Source organism: Gouania willdenowi, chromosome 15 (assembly GCF_900634775.1).
Source record: "Gouania willdenowi chromosome 15, fGouWil2.1, whole genome shotgun sequence".
Classification (NCBI taxonomy): Eukaryota; Metazoa; Chordata; class Actinopteri; order Blenniiformes; family Gobiesocidae; genus Gouania; species Gouania willdenowi.
Window position 1 is genome coordinate 19,991,589 of NC_041058.1, and position 10,993 is coordinate 20,002,581.

At 38.3% G+C, this 10,993-nt stretch overlaps 1 protein-coding gene across 1 annotated transcript; it reads right to left on the minus strand.

Annotated features, from left to right (window-relative positions):
* Nucleotides 1-7,380: 7,380 nt before the first annotated feature.
* Nucleotides 7,381-10,363, minus strand: prr18 (proline rich 18). The gene has a single exon (XM_028469029.1). The coding sequence runs from the start codon at nt 9,918-9,920 to the stop codon at nt 9,099-9,101; it is 822 nt and encodes a 273-aa protein (XP_028324830.1). The 5' UTR covers nt 9,921-10,363; the 3' UTR covers nt 7,381-9,098.
* Between the last annotated feature and the right edge of the window lie 630 nt (nt 10,364-10,993).

Genomic DNA, 10,993 nt, shown 5'->3' on the forward strand with positions numbered 1-10,993 from the left:
CTATATAAGAATCAAAACTGAAAACACTTCTGGGAATTATATGGGCTCATTATCTCCCAATCGCAGGAATATGGAGATCTAGGGGGCATCAAAACAGCAAATTTTCCAAGCGTGGGAGCACGGAAAAATCACTGGTTCACCTACTGGTCACAAGAAAGGATACAGCAGCAGCAGCGCCTGTCGGCGGAATCCAAAGTAAGGTCCACCTGTGGACAGCTGAGCTGCCGCTGTGAGAAGCTTCCTGATAGAAAAGAGGTTTTTGAATTCCATTGTATGCTTCGCCCACCATAATTATAGAGGGCAGGACTACCTGCAGCGGATAAATACATTTCACCAGCCAATCAGGTTGGATTTATGAGAAAGGGATTCTGTGAATATGACGCAGAGGTGTATATCCCATAGTGAGACATCTCACTCATATTACTCATAGAACCGGGGTTATGTAAATAACCTAAAGTTTTTCTGCAGTCTGTGCCTTCTCCTCATCCTTCTCTCTCTTTTCTATTTCAGGTATCTTGATGCTGGAGGTGGCAGTTCCTGATCAATGGTTCACGGCTCAACTAGTCCCCAACCAGTAGAAGCAGATGGCTGCCACCTCTGAACCTGGTTCTGCCGGAGATTTATTTCTGTTAAAAAAAAATGGAGTTGTTTCTTCCCACTGTCGCTAAATGATTGTTGATGTGGAACTTGTTGGGTTTTTTCTTTCTTACTATGGACTTTATATTTTGTTAAGCGCACTGAGATGACTTTGTTGTAATTTGCGCCATATAAATAAAGTTGAATTGAATTGAATTGTAACATTAAAACACACAAAAACAATATAATTTAAGATGAAGTTACTATAGTCAATATATTGATAACAATTAACATACTTGGTTTTGGACTGTGGGAGAGCTTTCTATGCTAAAATTAAAAATAAATAAATATAACATTTATGACATATTTAATTATTAAGTGATATATCTATGGCACATATATTTAGGTAATAGTGATATATTTCTGGCATGTATATTTAGGTATTAAATTATATATTTATGGCATATATATTTATGGCATTAAATGATATACTGTATGAAATTGAAATAATATTGCATTGCTCTATTGCTCTGTAACATGTGCAATGATAAATAAAAATTATGATTCTGATATATTATGGCATATATATTTAAATGATATATTCATGACAGATATATCAAGGCATGAAGTGATATATTTATGGCATATATATTTAGGTATTAAGTGATATATTTATGAAGTATATATTTAGATATTAGTGACATATGTATGACATAGATATTTAGGTATTAGTGATATATGTATGGCATATATATTTAGGTATTAGTGATATATTTATGGCATATATTATATGAGGTCATGTAACTCTAAATTTGTCAATTTGTCATTTTATTGCAGTTCATGCATTTTACATATCATCAAGCATAATAAAGTCATTTTTTTTTCAGGTAAACTGATAAATATTTAAATTGCATAATTTGGCAACAAACATTGGAAACAAGACAGAAACGTAAGCAGTTTGCAGGCTACTTTGTCCATGTGTAGAAATGCTGAGTGCATGTCTGTCTGAACAAGGACAGGAACTGTTTTCAGGCCGACCACCACCATGCAAAATAAAAAGTTTGTGACAAAATAAGGAAAAATAAGTGAAATGTTACATGTTATAGACTTCACCGTGCCAGTTCAATTGGTGGATATCTCATTGTTGCATGAAAGAAGCTCTAAAAGATTTTCCTATATGGAATTGACAATTTATCAGACAAGTTATTCATTATGTTTTTGTTGGTTAAAAAAAAAACTATATTTGCGCATTGAGGTCAGATGTATAATATGATACAAATTAAAAGTTATAAATCACTGGCCGACAAACGCAACGCTAGCTTTCTACAACAAATCAACACTAATGTGGCAAACATCACCAGCACCATCCAGGAGGGCTTTTCTCTTCTGAGGGAATTAATCCAACAGCAGTGTTCAGATAAAACAGACTTTAATATCAAAACAGAAAAGCTCTGATGTGATGTGTATTTAAATGTCATTTTTGTACAAACATACTGTATGTCTATTTTACAGATTATTATTATTATTTTTAAATGTTCTATAGAAGTGCTGTAAGTCATTAATGTATGACAAAAAATACTAATTGCCCCATAAGTTTAAATAAACGACATAATGGTGGATTTTTCTTTACCCACTTTTCCTGATCAAAGCTGTTGAAGTATGGTTTAAAGCAGCAGAGCACACTGAACCAAATTTCCATATCGCAAAACAAAATCAAAGCACATTTTTGTACTAGTTTGTAAACTACATATGAAAAAACCTACACAGAACCACAAAATTTAAAAAAATACACAGATATACATGTATTTATTTTAATTTATTAGAAAAAATAAATAAATATATATCTTGTACTTACATTTCCGAACTGAGTAATACTGAGCACATTTTTTTTTTAACCGATTTTGTCTTTTTTCAAAAATGTATTTGGCTTTAGTACACAAAAATTTGGATATACCGTTTAGCTAAAATAACCAATTAATTTTACACCACACATTTCTATTCTTAATTTCTAAAGAGAAAGAAAATATTGACTTAATATGTAGAAAATCAAAAAACTGATTTAGCATTATTGTCAAAAAAAAAAAAAAAGCAAAATAAATTAACAATCTCACAAGTTTAAAAAAAAAAAGAGATGTTTGAAACTTACCCACACAATTTAATTAGCCTCAATTTAAATGTTAATCTACTAAATCTCATACTTGTTTGTAATGGCTAACAAAATGCTTTCATTTAAACTACATCTGATAAATTTATTCTTGCAAAAAACCCCAAAACAAACAAAAATCAACTGGAAAATGAAACTCCAAAGAAAATAAACATATTTTTTTGGATTTTGCTGTGAACAGAAACCAAATAGATTCAAGTGTCTACAATAAATGACGTCCAATATAACGTTTAAGGTAAAATCAGTGGATTTCCCGTTGTCTACTTCTATGAATGTTAAAGTAAATGTTCATTAATTCTCTATACTCTGCTCTGTCACCCTTTGACTTATAATAATAAACTAAAGGCTTTAATGTGCACCACACTATGATCCGCTAGAGGGCAGTAGTGCACTTATAATCTGGGCGCGATTGAACTCAGTAGGAGGAGGAAGGAGATAAATAATAAAGAATAAACACTGATAAATAAAGGTGTTTGTTCACCAGCTCTCCCATTAACAGATCACTGGTAATATGAGATAACATGAGTATAGACATGTGGGGGACTGTTATAAACTGTGTAGGTAGATCTGGGGAGACGAGGAGTAGGTGGATGTTGAGGTTGATGATTCATCTGAGGAGTCATCATCATCATCATCATCATCAATGGAGGAGGAATCAGTCCTGCCATTGGGGGTTTACTTTACTAGCATATTTAAAACCAGATTTAACTCATTTATAAATGCTTTCTGTAAGGTTTATGTGAGTGTGACTTTGATAATAGCCTCATTCTAGAAACACGTTTGTGAGGTCAGGCACTGATGTTGGACGAGAAGGCCTGTTTGTACCATAATCACCTAGCTTGGGGTTTTAAAGAGTGACCTAAACCAAAAAACCCACACTCTTCATTACACCGTCTCCCAGCATCAGAACCTTTTCAAAGTGCCTGGTTGAGTTTTATTTTTTATTGAAATGTACCCACATCTGTGGGTAAGGTCATTTTTGTGTGCACGAAGCACTTCAAGGATGACTGCTTCATCAACCTCCACCAGTATAAAGAAGGATTTGATGAAAGACTTTGTCTGATTGAGGGTTCAATTCCTTCTATCTTTGGAGACGATGAACAGAGCACTTCGGTAAGCTGTAAATAACGCTAAAAAGTGTGATGATAAGACGTCCCTGTCCTTGTTTTGTTAGCATTAGCAGTTGTACCGTCTTCATATGTTAGCGCTGTGTGCTCGTTTTAGATCCTTGATGATATGGCCTACGTGATTTAATTTAAGTCTAAAGTTTTCATTAGTCATTTCATTTTGCCATTTTTGTCTCTGAAAACACTGTATTAAAATGCATTTCGTGACGTTAGCTCGGTGCTAGCGTTAGCTCGGTGCTTGTGTTAGCTCGGTGCTTGTGTTAGTTCACTTGTTAAGGTTCTGCAGGTTCATCATCATCATTTTCATCTCGCTCCGCCGAGGCTGGATGGACAAGTCTTCCGTTGTTGACATTTTGTAAATAACCTCTGAATAAAAAGTTTCTGCGCCGCTAAATAATCGTATCTCAACTACAAAAATGGCCGAACAGGGTGGGCATATTTGACATAATTTGGAGCCAGAGTCTGCATAGTAAGGTCCTGCGGGAGGAGCCCTAGTAACAAGCCCTGCCCATTTAGCATACTGCCCAATCATTGACTGTCAATCATTGTAATATATGACGTAAAATCCCGTTTTTTCAACCTCAAAAAACTTATCGAAAACAAATTTCACAAAAAAAAATGAGCACTTGAACACAATGTAGGGTGATAATAACTAATGATCACAGCAGAGTTTAGGTTTGAAAAAAAAAAAAGTATGAAACAAGTATTTTAACTTTACAGTTTGACCCAAATCCCATCTGTTATCATTGAGGAGGCGGGGTTTATGACCTATACTGCAGCCAGTCAGCAGGGGGAGCTCTACAAACAAAGGCGTCACTTTCACGATGGCTTGTCTCGTTCGTTGTTTTTTTTACAGTCTATGCTGCAGACCTGGAGACCTGCACAGTCAAAACCCTGCACTTGTGGACCTGCACCTTTACACGCCTTATGGTTTTTCAGCAGTGCCACCTAGTGGTTGACTATAAAATTGCAACTGCACAGCCTTGACCCTCACTGTGGTTTTTTGACACGCCAAAAGCCAAACAAAACGCCAAGATCTAATTGTTTGTGAAGCTTGGAACACTTTGGAAAAAATGTTTGTAAGATTTTAAACAATTTTTTAAATAGTCTATAATGAAATAAAATGCTTTGACAAAACAACCTTAAATAACCTACAATGAAAAGGATGAAATGAAATGGTTTTAAATGTTTTATTGTACGGGCTTGAGTGGTACACAGCCTCTATGGCAGTGCTCCTTCTTTCCTCATCTGTCATGCTTTTGTGGAAACGTTGGCCCGCACACATATCATTTCATTTCTGTTTATTTTAAGCGCTGCAATCTGCGTGCACACGCACACACACACACACTGAAACAAAATGTGCCGGCCAAGCTAGCTTCCAAAAAAAAGCTAAGCTTGCTTAGCCTAAATATGATATTATATTACAGTATTTGACGTGCATGTAAGACTATCGTAGTAATTGTAACGTAGCACTGTATAGTCAAACGTTCATTACACTGTCAGATACGTTTTCGACACAAACTTTATGACATTAAACAATGTGATTCACGTTCGATACTCACGTTCCTACTGCCATTCATATTGACCAATCAGGTATGGTGGTGAGATTTTGCATCGCAGGCAGAGTACAAACCTGCAGATTGAAGACGCAATGCTAGCATTCACTTGCATAAACATCTGGCGGTATAAAAAGACAACGTGAAGCAGTGATTATTGTTTGTGAGTCAACATTCTGGGCACTATCGTGCATCGTGTAGGCACTGGTCCCAGGGTTGCACGGCTGAGCCACACCCACCAAGTCAGACAGATCCTACACCAACACCCCACGTTGCACTCACTGCAACACAGAAAACAAACTCGCTAACAGCTCCACAGCGCGCTAAGCAGCACAGAACTCCCACTCTCCTCTCACATTTATCTTTCTGAACTACAGCCCAGAATAAGGAGGAAGTTTGATGCAGCTGAGTGAGGTGGGCGCGGTGATTTTTCTTCCTCTTGCAGATATCAACTCCATCCCCTGTCGATCATCCCTAAAGCCAATTTTAGATACTGTGGATGTAAACCAGCCAGTCAGTGTGTTTGCTGAGCTTACTCCTTCACTTCCATCAGAAGCATCCTCCTACACAACACAGGGCTTTAGCCTTAAAAACATGTACAAAAAATGAAATATACTAGAAGCAAGAGGAAGTGGTTAATTCTCCTTTTCGTCAACTCTTCATAATCAAAGTGTTACATACACTGTCATTTATTGAGGTCACATCCATTTTAGATGATTTGTTTAAAAATGAATTAGGGACGCTTAAGGATTTAACCTAAAATCAAACGTCCCGAGGTAAATTATCATTGAATTGAAAAAAAGGGCTGAAATTCAATGAATTGAACATTCTCTAAACCAGGGGTGTCAAACTCATTTTAATTCAGGGGCCAAATACGGAGCAGTGTGATGTCAAGAGGGCCACAGATTTATGCGAGAAAACAAGTAATTTCAACATTATTGTGCTCTAGTTTACAATTCTACGTATACATAAAATACAAAATATGTAAGAAACTGACCATATCCAACCAATACGTGATAGATATCAGTCCCAACAGGATCTTCACTTTAGATTCCTAGATTTTGTGACCAATTTCTATTTAAATAAAGGGAAACATTGAGTAATAATTTGACAAAAATATAAGGTTTTGTAAGAATTGTGTGTTTTTTCAACAGTTTGACTTTAAAAATGACGGCAATCATGCGATGTAAGCACCAGTTAACTTTTGATCCCCTGCAAATATTGAGTTTTATTTACACAATGATATTTTCTCTGTCATTTTTACTTTCTACTGCAGACCTTTGAATTCTCCAAAGGGCCATATTTGGCCCCTGAGCCTTGAGTTTGACACTTGCGCTCTAAACTAAGGCTTGTCTGAGGGTCATTCCTTAGACTCGTTGGTGAACGACCACATCACTAAAGTTTATGAGCCGTATCAGACCACAAAGGTTCCCCTCTGCTTTGTCTTCTGTCATCAAAGCTTCTGCAAACAGGATTTATCAGCTCCGTTGCCACAGTAATGAAACCTGCAGCACTTTGCTGTGTGCATAATGTCACCGAGGCCAAAAGCAGCATCCATCTGTGCTCCACTATTACTCAGTCAGAGGAGGACAATGCAGCAGCTCTGCATCATCACAGTTTAGAGGAAAAGCCTGTAGCCAAATATTTATTCATCATAACAGGCCTTGAACGTGATATCACTGGATATTTTAGTTAATAATGAAGCTAGAAATTGAATAGGTCGCTGAGCTCGGTGTGTTCCAACTGGACAGAGACACAATCATGAATAGCTTGGCCTTAGAACCTAACAAAGAACAAACAATGGCACTGTTGAAAAGACACAACAGCAGACGATACGATCATGACGACAGAACTGAAGACAGTTTGGTGTTAAACACATGGGTGTGAAAAATAACAGTGAAAACTTTGCTTCAGGACAAGATGCTTTATTGTCGCAGCTTGTTTGTTCACTCACATGACAGGATTGAGAAACATGTGAATCAGAAAGAATAAATAACACGCATCGATGACAAAACAATACTGTGATACTGATTTAGCGTTAGATAAAATCTCATCCATCCATATTTCCTGAGGGAGATCTTGTTAATATCTCCACTTTTAGACGCAGAAACACCTTTTCCAGATAAAAACTGTGCAGTCGACATAAAAGGAGAGTTTTGAACACATTTTGATTGCACTAAACAGAAATACCATTACCTGAGGACACCATTAGCCATTGTTTGATCTATTATGTGCTAAGACGTGATGAATCCAGATGAGTCTCCAGAATAAATCTCAGGTCAACTGAAAGATGGCATAAAACTCCTCGTACACAAACACATTAACTTTTAACTTGTGTGCTCTTGGTTGACGCGTGGCTGACTTAAACCTTTTGAATTTAAAATGACTCAAAAACTAAATGTGAGGATGTTGAGGTTTCATTTATTCAGATGACTTTTTCCAAGAAATTTACTTTGAAATTTCAACCAGAACGCATCAAAGGGATCAGTAGATGCCTCTGAGGAAGACTGACAGTTGGCAGTCGAAACATGGAGATTAAAGTACATTTCCTAAAAAAAATGCCTGAATAAATGAAAGCTTAACATATTATTTCAAAAAAAGAAGATAAAACCAACTTGCTGGAATTAAATGCAAGAAGGCGAAGTGAACATAAAGAAGCCAGAAAGTCACTTCGTGGTCTAAAAACTCTCTTTATGTTGGCCTGAACTGATCCCTGGACACTTTTTTCCTGAGCAGTTGAACAATGAACAGTTAAACCTGATCTTTTGTGGCAGTGCAGCCTTTCAGCAAGTGCAGAGAAATGTCTTGTTTACACCCAAACTGTCCAACTTATTCACTGTATCTGATCCCAGGATTGGCATTTTGTTCATCTACTTTATGAAGTTGTTGTGTTATTTTTTTTTTTTTTTGTAAAGGTAAATCAAATGGAGCTCATGTCCTGAGGTGATCATGCACCTGCACAGTTCAACCCTGCTTAGCAGGAAGTATATATAAGAGGCTTACATAGAGCACTAATGACCACACGCTTTAGAGGCAACAAAAGAGCCTTTAAAAGCAGTTTGTGGAAGAAATCTACAAGACTGTAATTTAACATCACGTAACAGAATTATCAAAGAGGCACAGAAAACAAATCAGCTTCGATGGGGGCCTGCATTGCATAACTGAGCATATGAATATGCTGAAATAATCATGTGAATAAGCATTAGACAGTGCAACTGTTCAGACCATTTTAATACAGTGCAGGGACGGGTTTCGAACCTCTTAAATAGGGGAAATAACGCATCGTGTTTGGTTTGCAGCAGCGCGTAAAAAGCTGGAGCTGTTTATTGTTCTCAGACACAAAGAAGCGTTTACGTCCCATAATGCAACACTTCTGTGGCTGTGCCATTCGAAACAAAACCAATGTGCAAAGGATCATGAGGGATATTAGAAAATCATTTGAAAGCAAAACAGTAACCATGAAAAAAAAAAAAAAAAAAAAAGCTAAAATAGCTTCAACTGATTATTTCTTCAAATGAAATCTAACAGTTGACATTCCTTTGGAAACACTTTGTCTCCCCACTTTACGCGACTTAAAACACGTTGTTTCGTCCAACAAACGCATCCGTGCACAAAGTCCTTTAATTGTTTATTCGAACCAAAAGTGTGAACTAATAATATTCCCACAGTGAGGTGTCAGCAGCCTTTAAGGTGCGGGAGCGCACAAACTTTGTCCACTTTTCCCAGAGCAGCAGCGTTTTCCACTCCTTTCAGCCACTCTTTACATTTCCTCACCACCGTCTCATCCACGTCTCCGTCCTCGTCTTCATACTCTACGTCATCGTACTTGTACTGGTCGTTGAGTAACGAGATTTTAACGATGGCAGTGATGTCCTGCTCGCTGCTCTCCGCTTTGGTGCCAGTGACGCATGCGCCCTTGGAGCCTGCGTGCGCCTTTTTGGACGGGAAAACCCTCCTGTGCCTGAAGTCCGCCGACGCGCAACACTTCTGCTGCTTCGCCAACATCTGTTTTTCTAAGTTCCGTTTCTGGATGACCAGGATGGCTTCAGGTGTGAGGCTGAGGGTGAACTTAATGTCCCTCCTGGGCTCCTCTTTGCCGCTCAGATGTCTGCTTACATCCATGGAGCTGGAGCGGCGGACTGCGTCTGGTTCCTGCGCTTTGGGCACAGACAGCCATGAACACTTCAGCTGGCTCTCCTGCACTGATGCAGACTTCTGAGCAGAACTCCTGCCCTTCTCCTGAGGAGCTTTCCGTCCTAAGTTCCTTAAATTAGCTGAAGTCCAAGAAGTGGACTGTCTGTCTTTGTCTGAGGCCGCCTTGTCTCCGTTTTTCTGTGGAGGCACTTCGTTGGATTTCTTTTTGCCGAAAAGCTCCCTGCCCGGGGAGGAGATCCTCTGCTGGAGGCTGATGGGAGGGAAAGGCATGTCTGAGGCTGTGGGGGTCACGATGCGAAAGTGTCTGATAGAAGAATCCAAAGAGACATCACAGTATAGCATCACCTGTTGTCCCCAAAACACCAGGTTTTACACTGTGTGTGCACGCGCCGGCCGTCTGCTTTAAGAGCGAGGGACATAGGGGGGCGTGGCCACGACGACACCACACAAAGCTACGCAAAATACCCGATGACGTCATTCCGCGTAACAACTTATTTAGTCACAGGGTTTTCTTTGTTTCTGTTACTATTTTTACTGTCAGTGATCTTTGTTATATTTACATGTCATTGTAAACCTTGTTGCTGCTGTTGTAGTTCAGATTGTCAACTGGAATTACAGGGTTTTGTGTGTATAGTGGACATTTTAAATAAAGTTTTTTTTTTTTTTAACTTTTCTGTTGTGATGAGACACCTTTTTCCAGTACAGGATCAGTTTGTATAATAAACACATCAGATTTCCTAATCCTACAATTTGTACACGAGGAGAAAATACATTTTATAGTATTTTTGTCCTATTTTTAATCCATTTTCTGACCCACTTATTCCTGTTTTCAGGGTGTTGGGTGTCTGCTGGTGCCTATCTCCAGCTCTCATTGGGTGTTAGGCGGGGGTGCACCCTGGTCAAGGCGCCAGTCCATTGCAGGGCAACACACAGACAAATTTGGGATTGTGGGAGGAAGCAGGAGGACTCAGAATTAAACACATACCACGGTGAGCACACGCAAACTCCACACAGAAAATTTAGGGATTGAACCCATGACCGTCTTGCTGTGAGGCGGACGTGCCAACCACCAAGCCACTGTGCGCCTTCTTTCCTAGTTTTGTCCATTAAATGTTAAAAATGATAAAAATGTGAAAGCTGCATGCACTTGTTTCTCATATCAAATAAAATGTAAAATGGTTAACTTTAATAATGTAGGCTATAATCCAGAGTTGAAATAAGGCGGCTTTGTTTTTGGGTTTCACTGTGATTTATGTCACAATAAAGTTGAAACCCTAAGGCAGGGAAGGGCAGCTTTTATTACAGCGGGGGCCACAGAAATGTCATTTTCTGAACCAAGGGCCACATTATCAACATTCATTTCAGTATTTGGAATAATGACTAATCTGAGACAATACAGGAAAAAGCAAAGAAAA